The sequence below is a fragment of the Thermobia domestica genome, chromosome 11, assembly GCF_964235325.1.
Source record: "Thermobia domestica chromosome 11, izTheDome1.hap1.1, whole genome shotgun sequence".
NCBI classification, from domain to species: domain Eukaryota; kingdom Metazoa; phylum Arthropoda; class Insecta; order Zygentoma; family Lepismatidae; genus Thermobia; species Thermobia domestica.
Window position 1 is genome coordinate 57,476,740 of NC_137464.1, and position 27,656 is coordinate 57,504,395.

At 34.7% G+C, this 27,656-nt stretch overlaps 1 protein-coding gene across 1 annotated transcript; it reads left to right on the forward strand.

Annotated features, from left to right (window-relative positions):
* Window positions 1-1,441: 1,441 nt before the first annotated feature.
* LOC145664078 (uncharacterized) lies at window positions 1,442-12,028 on the forward strand. The gene is made up of 3 exons (XM_081730417.1): window positions 1,442-1,657; window positions 7,978-8,359; window positions 10,823-12,028. Exons 1-3 carry the CDS (start codon window positions 1,496-1,498, stop codon window positions 10,915-10,917), a joined length of 639 nt encoding a protein of 212 aa, XP_081586543.1. The 5' UTR covers window positions 1,442-1,495; the 3' UTR covers window positions 10,918-12,028.
* The last annotated feature ends 15,628 nt before the right edge of the window (window positions 12,029-27,656 follow it).

Below are 27,656 nucleotides of genomic sequence, written 5' to 3' on the forward strand. Positions count from 1 at the left end.
GTGTTTTCTAAGATTTACAGCAAAAATTGTACACTGATGACAATTGCTAAGTAACGAACATAGTATCAGCGACAGTTTTTTGAACATAATTCGGGTACAGTATATGACAGCTATATGGGTATTGACATTATGTCAGTTTTATTAACCGAATAAGGCAGTAATTCGTCAATATGGAAAGAAAAAGGATGTAAAAAAAGCGAAACAGACACATGGAAAGTACTGTGGATGACTATGATAACATGAAATATCACTGGTCATGAATGTAGAGGGCTCTGAGCAAATCAGTAAAGTATATGACCACCTTGGGCACCAACACATGCTGCAAACTGTTTGCTATGTTCTCCAAGAGAGATTTCATAAGCTTTGTGTGTGTGTGTTTTCGTATTCCTGCATGAGGGTAGTTTTCAGGTCCTGATGGGTCAAATGTGGTAATTTAAACTGAGCAGAATCCTAGTATAAGTAACATAATAACAATCACGACTAGTTGATTTAATGACCGAAGTTTAGTGTCCATTTTTAGCATCGTTGGTACGTGGTAACTGTTTAAAGTTGAATCCTAAAACTCCTTCGAGTCTTTACGAAGACTTATGACCCTAAAGGGAATCAAACCGATGTGACATACATAGGAAACACATGCATTTGCCGCTTGCCCATGAAGTGGCATACTCTTGGATTCAATTAGCAAAAGATAAGATCAATTTCCTTAAATCATAGAGTTGTTTAGTTTATTATAATAAATTATAGTTAATAGAGTTATCGGTTAGAATTCATTATAAAATAAATCTGAAGTATTCTAATACTCAAAATATTTAATCTTTCTTCTTACAAAAATGAACAAGAAACTTTCCTTAAAAAATAAAGTTCTCTGAATTAAGGCAATTATACCGTGATTTGACAAGTTCTTAATTAACATATAGGAGGATCATTAAAATTAACCTTTCAGCTAGTTATATTGAATTTTAACAGGTTTGGTTCCGATTTAGCATATCATTATTCATTAAACTCATGTGTAACTTTACTTCCATATCGGTACAACTTCTCTCCTAGTATTATAAAAGAAGTACAGGAAAATTCACACTGTTCAGTGTACAAAATCATCGGAAACATGTAATTATAGTATATTAGAAGCAATGCCAACGCTTTTATCATTCAAAACAATAACAAAATACAATTACGGAGAACGGGAAAAAATAACAGGTAAAAAAAAGTATGTTTAGAAGAAAAGTATGTACGCAGTTTACGAAACGTAAGCAAACAAGAATAGGATCTACAACTTTCTATAATGATTGACATATATTGAGATAAATCGACGTCATTATCGCTCATTAACCAAGGTCTAATTGCTGTCCTTAAAGCGCAGAAGAGAGGGAGTTATCTTAAGATATGATATAACTATAAAAAGCCTATGTAACAAGAATTGTTCTACACTCAGCACCTTTTGTATTCATTGATTCAAAAGTCAGTAACTATTTCCGGTGCTCTCTTACTATCAAGAATGAGGACGTTTTTCCTGATATCTTCTTTATTTTGGGCGCTGTACGAGGTATCTGGACATGGATATCTGGTAGATCCGCCAAATAGGTCTTCATTATGGAGACAAGGTTACGACACACCAAGAAATTACAACGACAACGAATTATTCTGTGGAGGTTATGGGGTAAGCACGATATTTCAGTAAGCAACATATGAAAGTCTTAGTCTGGTCTTCTGGTCATCAATTTAGTTTGAAATTTGTATAAGTTTAATATCAACTAAAGTGATTTTCTGTTATCGAAATTGTTAGCTTCCTTGATTCTGTTATACATGCTGCCGATTCGATTCCGGTGACTGTGTACTGGTCAAATACATTATTCAGTGTCCTAAAACTCGATAGAGATTTCTCAATTTTAGGAAGTGAATATTTACCACAACATTCACAATTGTGTTACATTTTCACTTGTACGTAAAGCAACATATACTCGTACACTTAACATTAATTTTTTTATGTGTTTGGGACGAATTAAGAAACCAAATTTGCAAAATCTATAGGTTGGAACAATGTGTTAGTTATTTACTTGAACAACAAATACTTTTCCTATAATAATAAGTATATTTCACAACATGCGCGCAGACTACGTGGGTGCTCCAGGGCTCCAGCACCCACACAAATAATCCTGTGGGTGCGCCGCACCCACGAGCTTTTTAGTCTGACAAGAAAATAAAGTAAATATTTCTCACTTGCCATTATCAAAAAATAATAAGTAATTAAAATATTGAGATGGAAGTTAAAATTTCTAACCTCTAAAACATAATTGTTAGTTTCACATATATTTGTGCAAAGGCAAGCAAGCAACATACTCTCCCATTCCTTGCCTGTCTCTGGCCTAATCAAAGGTAGTTCCCATAATAAAAAAAAAATGTTACCATACTGTGAATAGAATCAAAATCACAGGAAATCAATCCAAAAAATACCGAAACTCCTCTAAAAACATATAACACGTCTTGCAATTGATATGCACCCCGATGAAATTTGGAAAGTAGGCGCCGTTGTTTCACAATACACCTAAACTGTTTGAGCTTCATATAGTTACTTGGGATTTTTTCTGTACGTTTGCTCTAATTGTTGTTATTTGTTTTTTTTTTAAGCCTGAACCATTTAGAATGTTCAATATTCATTGCAGTTTGTTTGTTTGTTTATTGAAGTTAATTTTTCCTTTTCAGCGTTGATGCTATGTGAGACATGGACCTATAGTTTAAGATGAAATCCCATCTATCGTAATGGGTTCAATGCTCTCTCACTGGGAACCGAACCGATGGTCTATTACACGCACGTTAACTACTAGAACAGCTGAGAAGGCCATTGCAGTTCGTGTTCGTACCATAAGCTAATCTAGAAAACTTCCAATATCTTACAATGGAATACAAGCGTTAATTTTCAGCGTTATAAAGAAAACTGGAATGTGTTTGCTATTCGTGTTTTGTTATAAATATTTGTATTATTTACAGACTACAACGAAGTTTCTCAACTTTTTCCAGTAAGAGACCCACTTTGAATAGTATCAATCTCCGCGAGACACAGAAGTATAAAGACAATTCCTGTTACTTTGCAGAAATAATCAATTTATATAGTTTTTACTCACAGTGAGAAAATGCGTGTGGCTAATGAAATACATGTTTTTCTCGCAACCTAAGTGATTGTACTCAAAGGCGATTCAATAATATCGTAATTCGGAAAGTACATCAAGCCTTTTTCTTAAACTTAATTTAAACTACTCAGTAAGCAAACTAATACTTATATTAAAAATTAATAATAATAACGTGCAATAGTTTCGTTATCTACTTTGGTTTCATCAGATACTATCTAGTAGCCTTTTCTTTATTTGGGTTTCATTTGAATTGCAAAACATTAAAGTTGTTTCTCCTATTGTTACTATGGAAGGTGACATGAGCTACAATGTTTCATCCAAAATTTCAAATTCAATCTGATACAATAAACATGAATTGCATGAAACATTCTTCCAGGGCAAATCAGTGAATCGTGGAATTGTAGGTTGAGAGTCAATCGTCTATATTTTACTTTTAACTACCTAGAAGTTTCGGGAGTAAATTCTACCATAGTTGATGGAAATTTTCCCTGCCCTAGGAATCTCTTAATCGATGTGAGTAAATGATGATTAATATTGCCCCCGAGACAAGAAATAAAGGCCTCCTCGTCTCGTCTCGTAAATTTGGTAGAAGTTTCGTTTCGTTTCATCTCGATTCTCGACATTTTCTCGTCTCCTTTTGTAAATTTCTGTACTAAGTTTATGCAATGGTGTTTTCCTTTTTTAAATTTCATCTAGAAATGATTAGAATCGTCAAGCATCACGAGGAGTCCACAGAGGGTCTGATATTACAGTATTTAAACAATACTTTTTATTGTAGTCTATTGTATAATAACTTGCATGTATTTAAACATTGATAAATTTCCTTCATTATGTTTGTACTACAATAACTTTTATCAATTTATAGTATTTTATACTATGAATCATGTTACACCTAAACAGTGCTTGAGATATAAGACTTGAATGAACTTGTGTTCTCAACAAAACTGGTATGATTTCTCGTCTCGTCTCGTCTCGAGAGATGGTTATATTTCTAGTCTCATACCAAATTTTAGAAGCTACTTCTCGTCTCTTTTCACAGTCGAGACAAGGCGAGAAAATTTCGTCTCTTGAGGAACACCAATAATAATAATAATAATAATAATAATAATAATAATAATAATAATAATAATAATAATAATAATATCTTGTAGTGAAAGGGACCTATTACTGAAAATAAGCCTAATTAGTGATAGGTCTTTGGAACTATATGTACAGTAGTTCAAAGAAGCCAAAACATTACCTTTAGTCCCCTACATCAGGATTTGCAGATAACTTCGTACATTATTGAAACAGCAAATGTAGTCTGGTTAGAAGAATTTAGGATGACTAATTATATAGTTATTCTTTCCGTATATTAGGGTAATTCTTTTTTCAAAGATGACACATATATCAACAGTTAGATCTCATCAAACTTAACAAAGTTATACGAGTGAGCGTAGTTATCAAGAAAAATGAATTTTTATGTTGCTAAAAGGTGTCATTCGTGGTCAACGGTAACAGATTCAGTAAAAGCTAACTATTAAAGTAGAACTGATCCAAAAACATACCTACCTAAGCCCAGTGGCGGCGATTGGACGTTAAAAGTGAGAGGGCAAGACATGATTTGAATATTTGTATATCAATCTTAGTTTCAATGGCTATTTCTAACACTTTGTTTGACTGAAGGTTGTATAACTAATAGGATACTATATGTTTCAGTTAAAATACCATATATCGTATTTCATATTTTATTAAGTAAATTGACAAGACCAACGCAAGTAGGTAGTAGGTACTAGACCTTTGTACTCTTAAATAACGAGAGTGTAAGAAGAGATTTGATTTCTTGCTCATGAACATCTTAAAATTTTGTCTGGAAAATTGTGTGATCAGAAATTTAATAACAAATTTACAAAACAAATAAATAGAAAGGATAATATTAATCATAGTAATGAATAATGAGCCTTGTTTTGTAGAAGTCATATAAGTGAGGATTAATGAACAACTTATATTTTTAATTCCAGACATGCCATTAAATGTATCTCAGAAAATGAAAGATAGTAAATACTACAAGGATATGTTACGACATTTAAAAAAATATTTTCTTCTGAAGCTTCCCGAAACATGTTCGTTGCCATTAGGTGCAGTTTTCACTTTCTTGGAACACGTCAAAATACTTAGAATCACTCCACACTACAGTTATACAAAATAATCTTAATACCTAGAATACCTTAATCTTAATACCTTAATACCTAAATTTAATTGTATACACACTTACACCCCTAAAGACACACCACTTTACTTGTATATTACATTACAAAACAATGGAAAAGGTATAAGTTGTTTCTTATTACGCTCTTTGTAATCAATATGCCTTACTTTAGAAAGAAGAGAAGACATTTTAGGAATTGTCAATTTTTGTGCAATTAAAGAATAACTTGTGAAATGCTTTTTTTTTCCGAAATGTTCTCTGAATTAGTTTCAAAGCGGCTAACTAACATATTGAACCCTTGTAAGCAGGGGCGTCATTTCAGGTTTCGCTTGAGGGGGGCAAAAGCATCACCAACATAAGGTTTTGACGTTTTGTACTAGTGTATTAGTAGACAATCGATTAAATTACATGTGTTCCTCAAACTCTTGGGGGCAATTGCCCCCTCCTGCCCCCCCCTAAATGACGCTCCTGCTTGTAAGAAGGGAATATAGAAGCAACACCTGCTAAATCCATTTTTGAATTTTGTCTGGGAACGAAGAAAAAGTGACGCCCTCATGTTTTCAGAATTGTTGAACAACTTTTTTTGTTTAGAGATTGATTTCACTCATTTGTATTAAGTAGAGACCACTAAACAAGAAATTGTTCAACAATTCTGAAACATAAGGGCATCACTTCTTCCTTTCCTGACAAAACTGAAAATGGATTTAGCAGGTTTGGCTTCTATACCTCTGGATTGAAAATATGCTCGAATTTTTGGATTGTTTTCCGTCGCACTTAAAACGCAATTCCTGTATCTTTCTTAACTTTAGGGGAAGACAACCAATACGTACTCACGCAACGGCCAATATTATATAGTACCATTTTTCTATGAAACAGTAATACATACAAAAACTTTATATATCCAAATGAAACATACATTAATGGGTTGCTTCAAAAAAGTGGGGGCAACTACCCCCCTTTTGCGCCCCCTAATCGCCGCCCATGCCTAAGCCTGTCATTATAATATCAGCAAAGGTGGACAGTGAACACTAAAATTAATGAGATAAAAGCAACGAGCAACCTATAATTATCATTAACTCTTTAATTTTAAATATACTTGAATTAATGTTTTCAGAGTTGACACATACTTCTTGCAATAACTTGTGTAACATTTTCTGATTTATCATTGTCTTTATCAGATTTATTATCTCTATTTTCTTTCTATGGTAAAAGCAATGAATTGTGATTTATCCAAAAGCTCTTTATATATATTTTCTCTGTTCGTGTGTCCATCCATCCGGAATAAAAAAAAAAAAAAAAATCTCAAGATTTATTTGATAGATTACCATCAATTTTGACCAGATTGTACAGAGTCAAAAGTCGGGAGTCGGGTTCGTTAATGTAGGTTATCAATCCCCCAGTCGTGGTTGAAATCAACCACTTGTAGTTTTTATGCTGATCATTATGGATGAAGCCGAAACGGTAATAGATAGCGAGAAGTAGCGTCCTGTGGTTGATTGAGCACCCCAAGAGTACATGTAATCTCTGTTCTTAATTCTCTATAACTTGTTGTTTCAATATTGTTCTACATAGACCAAAACTGATACGAGATTGAGGAGGAGTTTTCTTTAATCTTTTTTTTTTTTTTTAATGGCTGATAGTAATACGAACAGGTACCATATTCTCTCTTAACCCTCTATTCAAACCCTGATCTAGTTTAAACATTGACCGCTGTAGAGTAGAAACTGCTATATGTATAGGAAGATGTAATCAATTAAGAATGTCTGTAATCAATTAGGTATAAGCGTCCCAGGAATATATTTAACCTTCATTCTAATCTCTCCACTAAATTGGACGTGGTAGAAATTTGGTACCAATTTTGGTTTCAATAGTAACGGAGAAATGACATCCCGTACAAACCAATATTTTTCATGCAGTGTACTGTGATGGTTATTTGTTCTTATACAGCTAGAGTTTTAGTCAAATTTTGTTATTCTTAATTGTAGACAGTTACTTGTTAATATACAGCTTGTGTTTTAGTCAGATTTTGTTATTCTTAGTTGCAGACAGTTACTTGTTGTTAATATACAGCTTGCGTTTTAGTCAGATTTTGTTATTCTTAATTGTAGACAGTTACTTGTTAATATACAGCTAACGTTTTAGTCAGATTTTGTTATTCTTAGTTGCAGACAGTTACTTGTTGTTAATATACAGCTAGTGTTTGTCAGATTTTGTTATTCTTAGTTGTAGACAGGACAAGCTAATATCAACTGTATACAAGTAGAATTTGATGTGGTGAGCACGAATTACTTAATTGGATACCTATTATCTGATAGACCAAAGTTTACACTTAGGGAAAACGCTATAATTGAAACATCTATTTTTTCTTTTAAGAAAAAATATCAACAAAGTAGTATCTCCGTAGTTTCAGAAATGTGTCAATCACGTTGCGCACAAAAAAGCTAATTTCCTTGAAAATCAAGATCTACAAGTGACGTTATTCAAGTAAAGAACAGGAAAATCTTCTATTACCTCCTGGGCACAATAACAAGTTGCTCATCGTTTCTAACGGCGGCCAAATTTGACTCATGGTCAGTTTGCACGTGAACCTTATGCCCTTTTGGCAGTTTTACTACTGATAAGAAAAGTTGGTTTAGTTTCTAAATCGAAAATCAATTATTACAGGTACAATGGGACCAGAATGACGGAAAATGTGGCGAATGCGGAGATCCATATCAACTGGCACGCCCTCGACCTAATGAAGCTGGAGGCCAATACGGGCTTGGCATTATCACGGCCAATTACACTGCAGGACAGGTGGCCACATTTACGGCACTATTAACAACAAATCACTGGGGTTATTTTGAATTTCGTCTCTGTCCCACCAACGATCCAACGAAACTGACAACACAGGAGTGTTTCGATGAATATCTCTTACCATTGGCTAGTGGTGCTGGTACACAATACCATGTTCCAAACCATAATAATGGGCAGTTCAATGTGCATGTTAAGTTGCCTGAAGGATTAACATGTTCACAATGTGTGGTGCAGTGGAGATACGTTACAGGTACGTAATATAGGTATAATAACTTGTCTTTAAGAGTATCGAAGTGGTTTTGCAGTTACCATGAGCAGAATTGTAACAGGTTCATAAAAAAAATACATGGAAACACTAGTCGCTAATTCTCTTAATCTTCTTAGGGAAACGAAGTGTATAAAGGATCAGGTCATAACTACGACTTCTAATTTTTTTAAATCTGGTTATTGAGGAATATAAAGAGAAGGAAATTAAAATAAAACATAACAATTATATTTTAATGATCTTTACTTATGAAATGCAGGATAAAGGATACATGTGTCAAATTTAAACTAATCATAATAAAATAATTGATACAATGTATATAAAGTGAGGAAACGGAAGAACCGATAGAAAAAATCATTGGTATAATGTTATCCAATACAGACATACATGACCTGGGAATCAATCAGGAATTTATCATGTTCGCAAATCAAGAATCCTGAAGTATCACTGAGCCATAGTATTTCACACAAGAACTACTAATAAACTATTGTTTATTATATGTAAGTTGCAAGGGAAGTAGTATAATTAGTAAATGTTTGGAACACCATTTTCTGATCTTTCCATTTGATTATAATTTGTTTATCAATTAATATAAGCCTATGTTCCACATTTAATGCGTTGCTATTATTATTACCAAAATAACTATTACTTTATACTACAGTGTTGTTAAGTAAAATTTCATTTTATACTATAGCAGCTAAAATGCCTGTTCTCCACACCGGAAGAATAGGTTTATGAAAATATTGGAAAGGTGCGTTTGGGTTATTTTCATACACTAGGAAAACTATTGCTCCTTTCTCTTCCTTAAGAGTCTTCATCCCGGCGAAATTAAAATACCGCTAATTTTTACAGTAATTATGTGATATCTTCAAATAGATAAAAGATAATCGAAATGTGGAACAAGAGCGCCCTAGACAATATTATTTTACATGAGAAACCGTTATCACGACTCACTTATCTGCTTTCGATTTCGAACCATTTTGAAAATCGGCATTTATTTTCGCGTTTCTAAACAGCTGAAAACGGAAAGCTACTAGGTGCACAAAAATGGAATTGATACCATACTATTTTTCGATTGGTAATGATCGGTAAATAATTTACCGCAAATTATTACTTATAAACTTTATTATTTTTAAATGGCCGAAGTGAGGTAATCTTACGATAATGATTCAAAAGTTGGTCATTTGGGGGGGGCCTGGCCCTCCCCTTGGCTACACCTTGCCTCCGAACCACGTTGATATCCCTCGTCCTGCCAACAAAAATGTTTCCAGTATTTCCAGAATAACATTCAACGTCTTGATGACTTTCAATTGTTCTTTAATACAAACTTCACACCACTTTAGATTTCACTTTTGTAAGATTAATTTCACTGTACACACTGATGTAACTTATTTCAACAACGGTAACACACATTATTAACTTCTGCCCGGTAGTGCTATGCATTTATTAATATCACTATATTAAATCACATGCATCTTTGTAGAATGAATGTTTTGGTTCATATTGCCTTTAAGCTGCTATTATCAAAAAGCCTTGATACACCCTTCCCAGTTGCTATTCACTTTTGGTGGCATTCCATTAGCACCAATATGGCACTCTGACACTATAGCAAGCCGAAAAAGGACATTGAAAACGGTGCCGATTTCATGTTTCTGGCGCAACTATACCAGTGACAGCAATATTGCCAAGTCGAATGGATAGAATGATCAATCTTCTACAACGTTCCACAAGGAAATCACTGCACACAGTATGAGCACTCCAACACTTTATATATAAATGTATATTAAGTGGCAATGTCGGAAATAACAAGACATTCTCTGAAGACTACCAATAAAATCCACATTTGCGCCTTCGGCGCCATAACTTTCTGTGTCATTCACATGTCTCTGCTTGCAAACACTCTCTGTTTCCTACACTCTACTATGAAGCAAGAATAAATTCCTTCTGTTAACTATTTTACTAGAAGTTATAAACACTAAAAAATATAAATGGTTGTATGGGTTTACGTATCATTAAGCTTCATTGACCAGTATGGGAGAAATGGTTTTCCGAGATTTTCATCCTTGTTAACAGATCTCAAATTTTGTTTTCATGAACCTTACCACCAAATCTCATAACCGTCAGGCAAAATTTAGTCAAGATCCGTCACGTTGTTCAAAACCAAAAGCCCTAGAAATGTGTCGCATTTCTCATAATCTAGTTCCGCTCGTTTTGCTTCATTTTAGCGAAGTAACTGAAAAAACTGATTTGTTTTTCACAGTATTTCACACATCAGTTTCGAGCTATTTGATTTTGTTCTTTGTTTATGGTATTTTAACGTTATAGTAAATAGATAAATACCAATTTTGTTATACATAATAATTGAAATATTTTGGAAAAATGTACTAAGTACGATTAATAAAAGTAATTAATTGTTGACAAATTATAATTTCTAATTCTTAATTTCAGCAACCAGATGGGGCGATTGTGGAGACGGAACTTCTGCGATGGGATGCGGTCCACAAGAAATGTTCCAGAATTGTGCTGATATAAGCATTGCCTAATTCGTCATCAATCCATAGGCGGCGTTCCAAATAAACAATAAGGGCAGCTGTTATCCATCTTTTCCCGTTTTCTACGTCGGCACCTTACTTTTAAACATGCATAGAGTGAACAAATATGAGTTTGAAAGTGTACGGGTGTGTTAAATACTAATATATGGTATTTTACAGGAGGTATATACGTAAAGAATTTTATTCGGAAGTTTTATGCTAATGGAAATGTAATTTTGTAACAAAACAAATTTTGGCTGTATAGTGACGTAGTGTCGGTAATTCGTCACCGCAAGTTGACCAATCTTAAAGGATGGTTTGGTCCATAGAATGGCTTACGGAATCTACAAATTTCAACTTGCTTAAAGGATTTTGACCGGGTTTTCTGAGATAACATGTCACATCCTTACCAACCATGACTTGATTTTTCTTTGCGTTATGTTACACAGAGCCTATTATTAAATTGGGAACAGAACCGATAGTTGGAAATGTATATTGGTAGTGTTATCTTAACTTGCGGTCATCCATATCTAAACCAAACTCTTAACTTCGGTGAGCCAACAAATTTGAATATCTCATTCTCATAGTGAAAAAAAAAAAAAAAAATGTTACCTGACATGGGGATGCGAGTTTGAGAAGTTATCCACTTAACATGGGAAATTTAACTTCCTGTATTACCAATGGCAGATGCGTTAATATACAGTAGAATGACAATTTCAAATAAATCTCAAAATGCTTGCTACAAACTAACAAGTATATCTTTTGTATAGAGTTTTCTATCAAATTTCTGTACGCTGACAAAATTAAACAATCCCCTTTTAAAACAGACGGTATCTAAGGCAGCTTCTAAAAGTGATTTTTCAGCTCCTTTCTGCCCAAGTGCCATACAGCCGCCAAAGTATTTACAATAATTTCATGTATACGGGTAGAAGAAAATGTAAAGTTTTCAACAGTTTAAAAAATATGAAAACTTATTGCACACTATTAAGTTATCTTCTGTATTACGACCAATCTATTTATAATGCTGATTCTTTGATGACATTTGATGATCTCGATGACTTTGTGTGTAAATATTTATCAAAATCTCAATAAACTAGTGATGCTGTACATTATAGGAGTAAGTACAAGAGTTTCTTTCTTTCAATTAAATGCTTTCGTCACCTTATCCCTTATGTTTTTATCACCTTAAATGTTATCACTTAAATGCAAACTTGAACGCAAGTAATTCTGAATTTTGGAAATAATGTTTTTAAACCAAAATTATTCTCGAATATATTTTTAAATCGGGAGAAAATTGATTTACTTCCACACAATTCACTGCTTTCAACCCTAAATAGTAAGGATTGTGTAGAAACCTTAAAGAGCGTATGCTCTATACTGTATCAAGATGCATTTTTTTTTTTTTGGTAAGTTTTTTCAAGTCGGGAAGAGGAAGCGGGGAGAATAGGGCGTTAAAACCCGTCAACGCCCAGTGCAACCTACGGCTGACACTACTTTAAAGGCGTCTTCTTGTTCACCAATCGTTCACCAGAGGGTCCTAGTGAACCAAAGCAGCACCAGCTACTTACCTATGTATGTTGCATCACCACACAAAGAAGTTTCGAAGTCGACGTATTGTACAAGAAAGAAGACGCCTTTAAAGTAGGGTCACCCAGGGGTGGACTGGCCATAATCAAGTACCGGCCCGATGGCCGCTGCGCCCTCCTCAAATCAGTGCCTTTGCGCCTTCCTCGGGAGGGACTAAGACCCGTCTTAGCCTCGGGAAGGCGCACAGTTTCCTCTCTGAACACATTAAAAAAAAAAAGCTACATAATTATTTTATAAATTTGTTAGCCTTTGGCCAGCTAAGGCTCCACCCCAGACCCTGGTATTTGCTCGGCCTGCGGCCTCGCTCTTTCTGTTTTCGGCGTGGGAATGCTATTAATGATATTAGATTTACCCCTAAATATATAGATTTGACTCTAATATCGGTCATTTTGGACGATTTTTACATATCACCCTTACAACCCCACGCTCCGCCCCAAATCCCAGTATTTGCTCGGCCTGCGGCCTCGCTCTTTCTGTCTTTAGCTTTGGGAATATCATTATAATGATCTTAAGGACCCTGAAATTTATAGATTTGACTCTAATATCGGTCATTTTGGATGATTTTTATATATCAACCCTCCCACCCCCACTGCTCCGCCCCCAGATCCCGTCTTTACTCGGCCTATGGCCATGCCCTTTCTGTTTTAGGCTTTGGTGGTACTATTAATGATCTCAGCGACTTCGAAATATATTGATTTGACTCTAATCTCGGTCATTTTGGATCATTTTTGCATGTCTCTCCCTCCCACTCCCGCCTTTAGGGGCACTAGTGGCGTTATATACCAAGGCTGTTTTATGTCACACTATAACCTATATGTTTCCAAAATTTCGTTAAAATTATTTTTCTCGTTCTTACGTTATACCATTAAAACCATTCCTACTGTTATAACCCCCATTTAAATTGCATTGGGTTCAAGTTTCCACCCTCTCCTCCTCTGCAAAGGGAAGAGTTGAGGGTTGCTAACCCAGACAGTGTTGATACCTGGTACCAAAGAATATTTATGCCAAGTTTGCTCAAAATCGGTTGAACCATCTAGGAGGAGATGTGGAACATACTCATACATACATACAAACATACAATGGCATTTATAATATAGTAGATATACAGTATTATTTTACGTATATATGCACATTGAAAAAGTATACATATACAAAATTATATGATGCCCAAATACATAATGTATATAGAATATACACTTGAAATCAAAACAGCAATTGCCAAAGAAGTTAACCAAGCTGGAGTTTTTTCTGTCATGATGGACATGACCCTAAATGTCTTCTCATATGACCAGTGCTCCATAGTGCTTCGGTATGTGTACAATGGATTTGTTCAGGAAAGAGTTATTGCCCTCAAACATGTGATTTCAACAACAGGAGAGAACCTCTTTCAAACTCTCGAACAGTCTTTGGCTGAAGTAAAAATACCTATCGAAAAATGTGTGGCAGACGCTTTTGATGGAGCGTCAAATATTAACGGACTATATAAAGGTGTGACAGCAAAGCTGAAAGAGATCAATCCGAAACACATTCACATATGGTGTCATTCACATGTGTTGAACTTCGTGATAACTGACATCGTCCAGAGTTTGTGTGTTTGTATATCTTTCTTTGGGTTTCTCCAGGAAATTCAGATATTTTTGAAAGAATCCCAGAAACGACTTGATGTGTACTTGGAACAAAACCCAAGCGTCCGTCTTGAGGCTATTGGGATAACTCGATGGAGAAGTAAAAGCAACGCTGCTGTAAAAATATTTGGACACTTTCATTACTGGGCACCCGACTCAAAGGATGTCAGATCAAGAAAATCAAAACCAGTATATGTGGAACTCGTAGCAGCTTTCAGTGTGATTGGCAATTCGCAAGAATTCAATTCCAAAGTCAGACATGATGCAATGTCTCTCATTCAAAAGTTGTGCTCCTTTGAGACTATCATTGTGGCTATGATGTTTTTATTGATTTTTCAGCATACCACACCTTATCAGACTACTTGCAAACAAAAAACTTAGACTATGTCCAAGCATGATATCCTCAACTCAAAATAAGTTGAAAGAAGCTAGGGACCAGTTTGACAAAGTCTACAAAGCAGCAGAACACTTTGCAACAGAAATGTCAAATAGTATTGAAGGACTCATTACAGATGTTCCTAGTCCAAGTTATTATAGAAACAGAATTGCCTGAGATAAGATGTAGAAAAAGAAAGAAAATGGCAGGGGAATCAGCTTCTGATGAAGTAATTGAAGACAGTAAATACAGATTTGAAGTAATCGTTTTCAACTGTGTTCTAGAACAAATTTCTTACAGCATGCAGGAACGATTTGCTGAAAATCAAAGCTTATACTTAGATTTAGAGTGTTTTGATCCTAAGAAGTTCAAGAATTTAAGTCTAGCTTCGTTGTCACTGAAAAGAATCACTGAATTAATTCTTGATTGTGAAGAGGGAAAACTTAAAGATGAGCTTCTTTCGTTTTCATCAATGTGGGAAGAGTTTCCAAAATCCCCTTATGAGAACCAAGAAAAGAACCAAGAAGCTGTTGAGGTTCGTACGATTGAAGAAGACAAGTTTTCTGAAGATTTCATGGAGGATGGGGAGGAATATTTGGGGCCGACTGACGATATTGTGGATTTAAGGTCTATAAAATGTGATGGAGTGAAGTGCAATTCTTGCTTTAAGTGCGCCTTCGATGTGATTCTGCAGTACAATATGTACTCAAGACTCTACACAGAATTATTCAAAGTTTATAAGTATCTCCTTACATTACCGGCAACACAAGTGTCCTGTGAGCGAGCATTTTCAAAGCTCAGATACATAAAAACAATACTCCGTTCAAGACTTTACAGATGAACATCTGGAATCATTGTTCTCAGTGTGCGAATTAGATAAAGCTCCTTCAAGCATAAAGCAGTTTTGTTTTTGAATTTTTTTATTTATTTATTTATTTATTTTTTTGCTAGGTAGGTATATAATTCTAAATTTACTTTTGTTAATTTGTAGTAAATGTTTCATGTATACTTTTTATCAACGGTTTTAAAAATAGGTGAAAAATAAGTTAATGTTATGATGAACATAGCTTTAAAAGGACAAAAGTATGAAAAATAGCATAAGCCCCAAACTTAACTCAAATCTTCAGTTATAATTAGGCTGTTAACAAATGTAGCCGAAGAATGTAAACAACTGGTGTGATTTTTGTAGTCTCAGTTAAAATGTGCAGATTTATATAGGCCTAATATATTTAGTACTCAAAGTCTCTTTGTTTATAAAAATATTGAATTTGTATAATTCTATCGTGATTAACTGCAATAGCTACTTAATCTTTTGTTGTTTTTTGTGTACTACCAGGGGAAGCCCCCGGCTCTTCCTTTTATTAGGAGGGAATATTCCACACAAGCGAAAGCCTCGGATGGACGGCGCCCTCCCAAAGTATGTGACCGCGCCCTTTTTACATAGCCAGTCCACCCCTGGGGTCACCTGTAGGTGACATTGGTCGTTGACGGGTTAAAGTCACTCTATTATTTTTGGATGACTTTAAACCCAAGTATTGGGGACAATTAAAAAGCACAAAAAAATATGTATGCGCCTTATTACATTAATATCAAATATATGCGTAACATCAACCACCAGGCTCTCTCTGCTGCTCCAGCGCTTAGCGCGCTCCTTTGGTAGATGTGATCCCGGAAATTCTCGGTGAAAGAGTATTAGAATTTTAGAGCATTTGACCAGCTCATACATGTTGATATGAGTTTTTCACACGAATATTCTTTTTAACATTAAAAAAGTGCTGTATTTATATTTATAACTGTAGTGCCCTTTGCCCTTCTTAAGTTAACACTGATTACAATAATGAAAAACAGATTGCGGATAAAGTTTCTTTTTTTTTAAAATGAATTTGATATCACAAGACTAGGTTGCATCTCCGACTTTACATATCTATTCAAATCGGAACTAGTAAAAACTAGTACGACCTCCGATTTCAATATGGCGTGGGAGGCCGGGTTCGACTCCCGGCGGGAGCTCATGTGGTTCGGATTCCACGTTAATCAGTAGGTCCACGTCTCATATAGCCTCGCTGCTGAACGGGACGTTAAACCCAAAGTTAAGTCAAGTCAAGTCCGATTTCAATATTTACTCCCGTGTCGAAATACACTTTACTAAAAGACAGTAAACAAGATCAAGCAAAGTTTAAATTTATTTCTTTTTCCAGAAGTTTTAATTCGGCCGACACGTGTCAACCTCTGGAACATGCGATATGTAAGTTTTAGTGTTCTACAATTATACAGGGTGCTTCAAAACAACACCGATAACGTTTGGAAAGTGATTCCTCACACCAAGATAAGACAAAAAGTATAGACCAACAAGGGTGCACAAATGCTTCTTTTCAGAGTTATAGGCTGCTAAAAACATGAAAATATGGACTTTAAAGGTCCATAGCTCCAAAACTATGGGACCTACCGAAGTCGGATCAAGACTTCACTTAGGAATTAGTATCTGCCTTATACAAATATCCAAGTTTCATAGTCCTGCAGTACTTCCGCAACAGTTTTTATAGAGGTACTTGTTGAGTACTTCAAATTATATGCCCCTAGCCAAACTCAATCTATAAAAAATGTTGCGTAAGTACCTTAGAATTCTGAAACAAGTATTTTTAGATAGCGCACATATTAGTTCCCAAGTGAACTCTTGACCCGACTACGGTAGGTCCCATAGTTTTGGAGCTGTGGACTTTTCAAGTTCAGTTATTTTTCATGTTTTCGACAGCCTATAACTCCAAAAGTAAACATTTGTACACCCAGGTTGGTCTATGCTTTTATCTTGGTGTTAGGGATCACTTCCCAAACTTTGTCGGTGTTGTTTTGAACTACCCTGTATACATTTGTTTCAGTAGTAAAAAATGAAATATGAATAGCTACCGTTAAAGTCACCGTTACCCCCAAAGGTGTCAACGGATTTACTCCATTAACGAACAAGGACAAAATTATTGTTTTAGCTATGTATTGAAAACAAAAAGCAGTCTTCAAGATTTCAGTTTCGTTTAAGTTATCGTATGGAGTAACGAAGATATGGACTGGACCAGGGCGCAAAATTTCTGATCACCATTGGCGACTAGAAATTTATAGCTGGCAACCAGTGCTCAATATGAATGGTTTCTGCCTAAACTCACAGGGCTGCGCAGTTTCTGTTTAGCACGAAAATAATTGTCACTGAGTGAGAGAAAACATGGAAAGTGAAGTCTTCGTAATTCACCCCTCCTTTCCTACTCTCAATCGAAATGGTTTACCTCCTGGAGGGTCAGGTTTTGAAATTTTATGTCTTGGTGTAATCTCTTTCTTTGTTAAACCAAAGGCCGCGGGAGGGAGGGGGCATGAGAGATACTTGCGACCGTCATTTTTGGACCGTCTGGCTTTGAAATTTTGCACCCTGGGCTAGACGTACTAACGTTACAAACTTACAAGGCTACTAGCGTGATCTTAGTAAAAGAAAGTGATTAAATATTTTTTGATATGGATTCAACTTCCGAAGAACAGATTCAATCTCTGACCTATCCTGTTATTACATCAAGAAGTCATAGATGGCTTCTATGGCGCCCGAATGTTTGGTCCGCTGGACATGATATGTTAAAATCTTGCTTAAGTAATTAAAAGATCCAAACATTTAGCTTTTCAAATAAGATTATCCCTACCAACCGAAATATGTTACATACGTTCAAATCTAAATACAGTAGGACGTCGATAATCCGAACGTCAAAAATCCGAACGCGGTCTCTGGAAGCTTTTTACATGTTGTCTTAGCGCTAGCAATAAACAAACAATAGGGCGGCGTTGTGTGAAATCTGTTTTTACAAAAGCTCATTCATACGTGTTTAATTGTTTGTCATACATATTTTTATTTTCCCTTAGGCCTATACAAGTTAAGTTTTAAGTATAAGTTACAAGAACAGTGTAATTTAGTGTACGAGCAGATTCTTCAGAAACAATAAATGTAAGTAGCCTTACGTACGGTATTGTAATAACTGTATATACTGTATAACCACTATATCGATAAAAGAGCATACCGTACAGTATGTTAAGCCTAAATGGCATTTTCTTGGTCATATTCGAAAATCCGAAGTACATGTGGTCCCAATTAGTTCGGAGTTTCGACTTCCTACTGTATATAGTTATGGGTATTGTCTTATTATCATATCTGTGGTTTTAAAAGATATATCGCAGCCTTATTAGTCATATCAACTACTGCACAAGAAATTCTTATAAGAGAATGAAATTATATTAAACAATACTTGGGGGATATGACTAAAGCCGTAACCAAAATGGCGCAGGCATATAACCCGAATGCGTTCGTGTTAATCAATATTATTATAAAGTGAAATTATTGTAAATAAGAAAAGTAGTGAAATCAGAGACATCCACACACTTTAGAATTCGTACCCAAAAGAAAAACAATCTAAAAACAGCACTTGTATTAAATAAAACATTGTATTAAACAGTAGTTCGAGACAGTTCTTTATATCCTGACGCTATATTGCTTCGAACCTTTAGTTATGGGTCTTGTCCCAATAAGAAACCACAAATTAGCTCCTTCGTGGCAAAGCGGTTAGCGTACGCGCCTTTGGCGTGGGAGACCCGGGTTTGACTTCTGGCGGAAGCTCATGTGATTCGGGTTCCACGTTAAGCAGTAAGGTCCCGTCTCATATACGTAGCCTCGCCGCTGAAAGGGACGTTAACTCAAAATCAACTCCACTCAAGAAACAACAAAGTAAGCTCAATAATTAAATTGAAACAATACAGATTAAGTTACAATTGAATCGTAATGACATACAAGGATAAGTCATAAGTTTAGTGATATTTCCAAAATCCAAACAGTAGGCACGTGTACATGTCTTAATCGACCGTAAGTATACAAGGTCAAATTGGCAAAAGAGATAATGTGGCAAGCAGACTATTAAACACGGAGGCCGCTACACCGTCAGTATTCAGTGGCAGTGACAATGAGTGTTCATCCATGTGAACTGCTACTGTTTGAGTTTCGACTCGGGCATAGCGTTGCGGCAGCAACTCAAAACATTTATCATGAATCACAGCACAGCAAAAGTTTTGTGCATGTTGTAAAAGTATCGAAGATCAACCAAGGTACGGCCGCCTTAGGGTAACAGATTATGAATTCATACGACACACCATTGAGAAAAATCCATCCACGAACATACAACGATTGTCAAACCAATTCGGGATGTCCTAATCCACTACAGTGCGTCACATTCTCTAATTCGGGAAAACTATCAGATGCCTCATGTCATGAGTTGACCCTAGATCAGGTCCAGAGGAGATGTGTACCGACAACTGCTGCAAAATTCGTGTGTTATGCGTTACGTAAAATTGATCACCTAAATGTGCAAAAATAGTAGCTGAACAAGAGTTAACATCCAGAACCGCTAGTCAAATAGGGTCATTTCGAGCATAAAGTCATATTCTGTGTATGGTGCAATTACGAGGGGATAATTCACTTAGAATTTGTTTCTAACAGTCGTACCATCAACGCCGACCTTTATTCCGAGCAGTTGCAGTGAATGTATGCTACACTACGCCAAAAATATCTTAAAGTAGTGAACCGAAAAGGCACCCTGCTGCAACACGACAACGCAAATCACACTCAGATCAGAAAAAAGCAACAAAAATGCATGAACTTGGTGGCATGGAATTGATGTTACACTCGGTACATAGCCCCAATGTTGCCTCTTCGGACTAAATATTATCTTGGTCAATGCCATACTTCTTGAAATCATGATGCTTCATCAACCAACAGAAGATTGAAACAGCAGTGACCGACTTACTCGTCTCTAAGGGAAGAAAATGTGATATTGACAGTTATTCGAAAAATTGGTAAGAAGTCTGCTAACACTAGGGGCTATACTATAAATATTAAAATGCTTTCATTGTATTGTAATAAATTCAATATCCCAGAACATTGCAAGACCAACTGTTGTATTAATGTAGAGAAAATCTAAATGTGATTACAACCCCTTCTCCTATTTGAAATTATTAAATTGAAACAATACAGTTTTTAAGTTGCAATTAAATCGTCACAATAGTTTTATATCAGTGAATTGTTTACATGCGATCGATATTTATATAAGTTAATTGTTTGCATGTTTTCGATATTTATATCAGTGAATCGTTCGCATGCAATCGATATTCATATCAGTAAATTTTTTGCATGATCGATATTTATATCAGTGAATTGTTTGCATGCTATCGATATTTATATCAGTGAATTGTTTGATTGCTATCAATATTTGTAGCAGTGAATTGTTTGCATGATCTTTATTGACTTTAGGAGACAGGCAGCGAAGCTAGTGACACCTATTAAAATGACTTTTACTGTTAGCAATTAGCGTGACGCACAAAATGAAGGACTGGGAAGTTTAACCTTTATAACTAAAATTACTTCCAGTTTCCATATTGAATTCGCTGTTTGAACGTGCAACGAAAATCATTATTATAGCCAAAAGACTCAACTTCCATGGAAGAAGTGTTTATTTTATTATATATTATTAAAAAAGATAAATGATTGATAGCTCATATTTCTTCCTCGAAATAATTTCAATTCAAAACAAAATATAATTAGTTTCATTTCATCTATATATTTCATTCTCTGACCGTGCTTAAACAAAAATAGCACTGAAAAAAAACTTCAATCAATATATTTCATAACACACAAACAATTTGATTGACGTGTGTACTCTGTGAACTATAATTAAAATCAAAGAAGGAAAAAAAAAGCAGTTGTCATGTTTCATACGAACTTTATTTACATAACGCATTTTTATTCATGCTTGCAAAACAACATTATCTCATACCTCAACGTCTAGATTGACAATAATAAAAAAGACGAAATTACAATTATGTTGCAGATGTTTAAATATGTATAATATAAAAGAATTTGTTTCATATATGTAAATTGAATGCAAAACCTTACTAAAGGCAAATACAAAAATAATAATAACAAAAGTACTGCACTGATGGAAGTTCAGAACGAGGTTTGTACTAGTGATTGGTAATATCATTTACTAATATGATTGACTTTACGTGCACTCGACTCGACCTGCATTCAACTCTTGAAGTAGGGCTATATAATATGTCACAGATACAAATTATGTAAAGATCGATGTAATTAGTGATTTTACAAGGTATATTGTTGATTATTGAATGAATTTTTAAGTACTGTACTTGCCTTAATTTTATTTTACGAGAGTAACTAAACAATTATCCGCAATTTTGACATAACTCTCCTTGCTTTGTTTACACTGACCTCTGTCCTCGTTTATTTTATTATTATGCTGTTGTGGTCATGCTATGAAAGTTTGATTCTAATTCCTCCATTTGTGTTTCTTTTGTTGCAGATAGATCATGGCCGCTTCATTAGAAGTTTGGACCAAAGATTAACAACAAGCAGTGATCCGATTTTTGTGGTCGGAAGATGTAAAGACTTTCGGCACAATATAGGATCACTGTCTTGCCGCAATATATGATCAGTGTCGATGAATGGATTGAAAAAATAAAAAATGGTCGCACAAGTGTTACGTACGAGGAATTAGCCTTTCGACCATCTACAGCCACAAATAATGGCAACATTGAGCGTGACCATGATATGGTTCTGTTAGACAGACGAGTGACTATTGATGAAGTGGCAGATCGTCTGTAAATTAGTCATAATTCCTGACACACCTTCCGATCACAAAAACCGGATCACTACTCGTTGTTCCTCTCTGGTGCAAACTTCTAAGAGCAGCCATGATCTATGTACAACAAAAGGGAGACAAATGGATGGATTAGGATCAAACTTTCATAGCATGACCACAACAACATAACACTAAAATAAATTAGAACAAAGGTGAGAACGAACAATATAAGAAGAGTTATGTCAAGTTATGGATAATTGTTTACATACCCTAATATTTTAATTACTTTTTGAAACATTATTCAAAGTAAAGCATGTCTTCAGTATGCATTGATAAATTGAAATGTTTAGGTTTGTTTAAAGTCACAGCAGAAGTGCTATCTTCCGTTTTTAATCCATTGATTTATATAATGAACTGAAATTTTAATTATGTGATTTTACTTATTTCTTCTATAAGTTAGACTACATGTCCTTTGCTTACAAAAATTTATTAATAGTATTGCTTCAAATTTTATTAAATTTTAAAAGTATATTTGTGCATCCTATGCCAAAACGGTTAACCGCATTGATTATGGCTGTTTTGAACTGAAAATTTCTTAAGTCCAGCTTCAGGTATCTTCGGAAAGAGTAAACCAAAAGATGCAAGGTTCGAGTTCCCAAGCCAACCTTCGCAAGAGGCAAAAGATATGCAGATATGTTTATCTTTTTTTTAAGTGTAACAATACATGTTTAAATGTTATTAAGTGTAGAACAATGTAGCATTCGTGGAAATACATAATGATATAGTATGTCGAAACTATGTATACATGTAAAGAATGTGGTGGTTTTGTTAGCTACATTTCCATACGTAAAAGAGAATTTCCAATAAAAGGGAAAGACAGCGAACATACTTCTTGCATCTATAATAGAATGAAAAAGATAAAGAAGAAAAACTCAACAGTATTTGCAACGATTTTGAGTACCATTGTCTCGGAAAGTCAAGTACCTTTTTTAGAAGAAGCTCGACAGAAGTGTTCATGCTAGCTCACTGATGAAAAAAAGGGACTGCTAATCATAAAGTCATGTGATCAATTCCCGTTTGGGACAAGCTTTTTGGTATGTAATGATATATTCCTCAATGCATGCATAATTATATAAAATAATTACATTAAACCAGTCGCCGTTACACGTTACTCTTTTAATTTTAGAAGTCGGAATGTTGTGTAATGTCAGGAAGCAGAATACAACAATTAAATATATGCATATATGCATAAGCCTTACAATTTTTAGACTAAAGGTCAAAGTATACCATACACTAAATTTAATCTGATCGGTGTAAATAATTTATTGATTAAAATTTATTCCAAATCAGGTCACGCGTGTAACAATGCAATTATGGAACACGCTTATAGCGGCAGGTTAATCTAAATTTATTTTCTGTTTGAAGCCCAGTTTTTCATATTTTTTAAAATCAAACTTCGGTTTCTGTTCAATCGACAATAATATATTCCTGTATTCTGAAGAAAAGAAATACCAACGTTAGAAAAAAGAACAGAACAGACAAGTTACAAAGAAATAGTTATGTAACTTCTTTGGAGAGTCGAAATCGGCCGGCCAATATTTTGCTCAGGGTGAAATTTTCTAAAAAGCTATAAATAAATTCAAAATTATATCAGTAACAATAAGATTCTAGACGATTCCTGTGTAGAACTGTAACGACTTAAAAGTGTCTTAAAACCAAATAACCAGAAAAATTTTTAAAAAATCAATTTTTTACTCGATAATTGCCTTTAATTCCGCAGCGAAATGGTTAAAGTTAAAATGCAACAACAAATCTAAAATTTCGCACGCAAAAAAAAAAAAAAAAAAAACGAAAGAAGATCTTCATTTTCTTTAAGGAAAATATACTTTTTAAAAATCCTTGCATCTTTATCAAGAACCCATTACCACCTAGAATTCTTTTTAGTGGTAAAATAATAGCATTTGTCAACTAACTGAGAACTTCTGCCAGTTACCTCACTTAGAGGACGTCTTTAAAATTTGCTCTCAAGTTCAAGATTTCTGGTTTTTTATGGATGAATTAAGTTCGGTGTATTTCTAGCAACATTTGTTTTCGATGGCTTCCAAAGAAATGTATCATACATGAAACTTACAGTGGTTATGTTTCCTTCATGTATAAATAGGCATATTTAAAAGATGAACTTACATGAGTATTTGTAATTTTTATTTAAATTTCCAAAACAACAAACTCTACAGAAATAAATATCAGCGTTACATGTACAGCACGTAAAGGAGTTTGGTTTGTATAGCGTGATATACCCTCAACGAATATTGAAACAAGAAGTGAAAATAGAATTCTACCAATTCCGTTTCTACTGTAGTAGAGAGATTAATAAAGTAGAAATATGATTTATTCTTGGGGAACCTAATTGATTGCGGACCCAAGAATATATTCCATTGTTGATTCTAACCGGTTCTTGCTATCTATTACTTTTTTTGCATTCTATAACGATCAAAGTTAAACCTGAAATTGGTTGACTTGTGCCATTTACAGTTGGAATAAAGAGTTGAGTTGATTTTAGTTTAGCGTCCCGTTCAGCAGCGAGGCTATATGAGACGTGGACCTACTGATTAACGTGGAATCCGAACCACATGAGCTCCCGCCGGGAATCGAACCCGGGTTTCCCACGCCATAGGCGCGTACGCTAACCGCTTAGCCACGAGGGAGCTCCAGTTGGAATAAAGAGTAAAGAGAGAAGATTGTACCTATTCTTACAATGATAAATTGATTTCAAATAAAATGTTTATCCCTATCCCTCATCATTTTTCTTCCCTGTACATCAATATTGAAACCGGAAGTTATATTAATAGATTTCTATCGCTTCCGGGTTTAGTAGAGGGATTAAATGTATTCTTGTGACAATCAATTGCAGAAAATTGCTTCTCGCTATATATTGCCATTTTTGTTCCATAATGATCAACGTTAAAACTGGAAGTGGTTGATTTTTTTTTTTTTTTTACAATTTCCGGTTTGAATATTGTCTCCATGAACGAACTCGATCCCTCAGCTTTCACCCTCTACATCCTGGACAAAATTGATGATCATCCTTCAAGTAGGTTTTGATTTTTTTTTTTTTTTTTTTTTTTTTTTTTGTCTCCCGGACGGATGAATGAACTTAGGGATAGACAGGGTAAACATATAAACGAGTTTCGGAAAACCATCTCTTTAAATTATTCACGAAAGATAAAGAAGGATAGAAAATTCATCGCATGAAAATAAATGTGAATTATATACCGGCTTTTGCTTTACCTATCTAACAGCCGTACAGTTTGAAACCGAAAATGGAACTTTGGGGACCCTGCACTTTCATTATGACCGGAACTGATGAAATTAGTTGACTTATCCAAAGTAAAAGAAATATTGTATTGTACCTAATGAGGTGTATTTAAATTAATTAAATTTTGTTTTAATGTTTTTCTTTTACAGATTAACTTAAAGATGTCTTCTTGGAAAATAATATTTGTATGTTATGTTGTTAATTGTGCTGGTACGATACAGAATGAATATAATAATCTTAGACCAATAATAAATATGAAACAAGAGTTAATAAATTGTGCTTGCAACATAATAAAAAAGAAATTTCAGGATTCTAGAATATTAGTTACATTTCAAGACGAAGAAGCCGGCAGCGTTGCTACCTTCATCAGCAAAGGATACTTGATACCTATGCTCAGAATTGGTGTGAATACTGTTGTCAATTTCGATATGTATCAACTACAAAAATATGTGTTTGATGAAAAAGGTGCAGCAGTAAACTATATTTTTGTGTTACATAAACCATCTCAACTAGAAACTATAGTTCAAAAGTTCAAGCATTTTATATTTTGGAGTCCTCCATTGAAAACTATAGTTGTTATTACTTCAGATAATTATACATATAATGACATCATCAGTGTTCAAAATACTCTTTATTCTTCGGATTTCATAAATTCGGTTGTAGTTGTTCAAAGTAATCAGTATAATGAACCTCACAATATGAAACATGATATTCTAAGACACCGTCCAGTGTTAATATATACGTATTTCCCATATTCACCATTTCATTGCTCCTCTGTTAAGAGCAATATAGTATTAGATCAATTTGATGGGAATTCTTTTGTACAAGGAAAAGAATTGTTTCCAAATAAGGTGAACAATTTGCATAACTGTAATCTTCATATTATATCTGTTGATGCTTCGCCATATATTTTCGAAATTGAAACATCCAACAACAGTCATCGCCGTACACTTTCAGGAATGGTTGGAAGCGTCATAACCATTTTCCAAGAGCTCCTGAATTTTACTTTACAGCTGAACGATATTTACAATACAGAACTTGATGTTGGATGGGTATTTGGTGCAAATATTACAGGCGATTTGATAGATATATATCTTGGTAAATATGAAGGTGGGTTTAAAGTTTCCTATGCGACAACGGATAGATTACCCTACTTTGACTTCATACTTTCAGGAGTTTATTTACGTAGTGTGTGGATTTCGCCACTACCGAAGATCTACCCTCCTTGGATGAATTTGTTCTTTCCATTTCAACTCTTCCCTTGGCTATCAATATTATTCTCTTACATTATTATGGTAGTTTTCTTCAGATTATATAGATCACTTTGGTGCTCAAGAAAGCATTACCTATGTGAATATCCTATATTGAATAACTTATGCGTGTTATTGGGCATATCGGTTGAAGAACCTCCACCCAAATCATCTATCAGAATACTTTTCATCGCCTGGGTGATTGTGTCATTAATTATAAACACTAGTTACCAAGCTGCCTTCTTCAGTTTTGTCACAAAACCTAAGAAGTATTCTCACCTTAATACAATAGAAGATATAGTAGACTCTGGATTGGCATTCGGTGGAACTAGTAATGAAAGATCTCAATTTTATTCCAGAAGTGATTCATTGACCAGAAAAATATATGACAATTGGATTACAGAAGAGCATGTTAATAAATCCTATCAAAGAACAGTTGAAAAGGGAGATTTTGCGTTTGTAAGTTTGCAGACATTAGCAGATATCTTTGCTTACAAGTACTTTGATGCATATGGGTTTCCAATATTTCATGTGAGCTCCCAAAATATACTTTCTCTTCCAACGGTGTTTTACATGAGACGTGGTTCTCCATTCACTCGCATTTTTAACAGTATTATTAATATATGTTTCGAAGCTGGTTTACATATTAAATGGAAAAGTGACAGCTATTACAATTTTCGACTAAGCGAAGGAATTAAACTAAAGTATAAGAAGAGAGATGTTAACATTGCTTTTACTACAGAACATTTAATGGGCCCGTTTGCACTACACGGTTTTGGGCTATTATGTGCATTATTGGTATTCGTAGTTGAAATAGTTAATGTTTGTTTTAAAAGAAGTAAACTTCAGTAATGCAATGTAGATGAATAGCTAATCCAGGATATTATTCCCAATAGAAGCATTGAATTCTCAATGTTGTCCCGGCACCAT

Bases quoted from the DNA above. Each gene is read 5' to 3' on its own strand.
- LOC145664078 (XM_081730417.1), top strand. From the start codon at position 1,496: ATGAGGACGTTTTTCCTGATATCTTCTTTATTTTGGGCGCTGTACGAG. The intron at 1,658-7,977 runs GTAAGCACGATA...CAATTATTACAG, and splicing joins TATTCTGTGGAGGTTATGGG to GTACAATGGGACCAGAATGA. The intron at 8,360-10,822 runs GTACGTAATATA...TCTTAATTTCAG, and splicing joins GCAGTGGAGATACGTTACAG to CAACCAGATGGGGCGATTGT.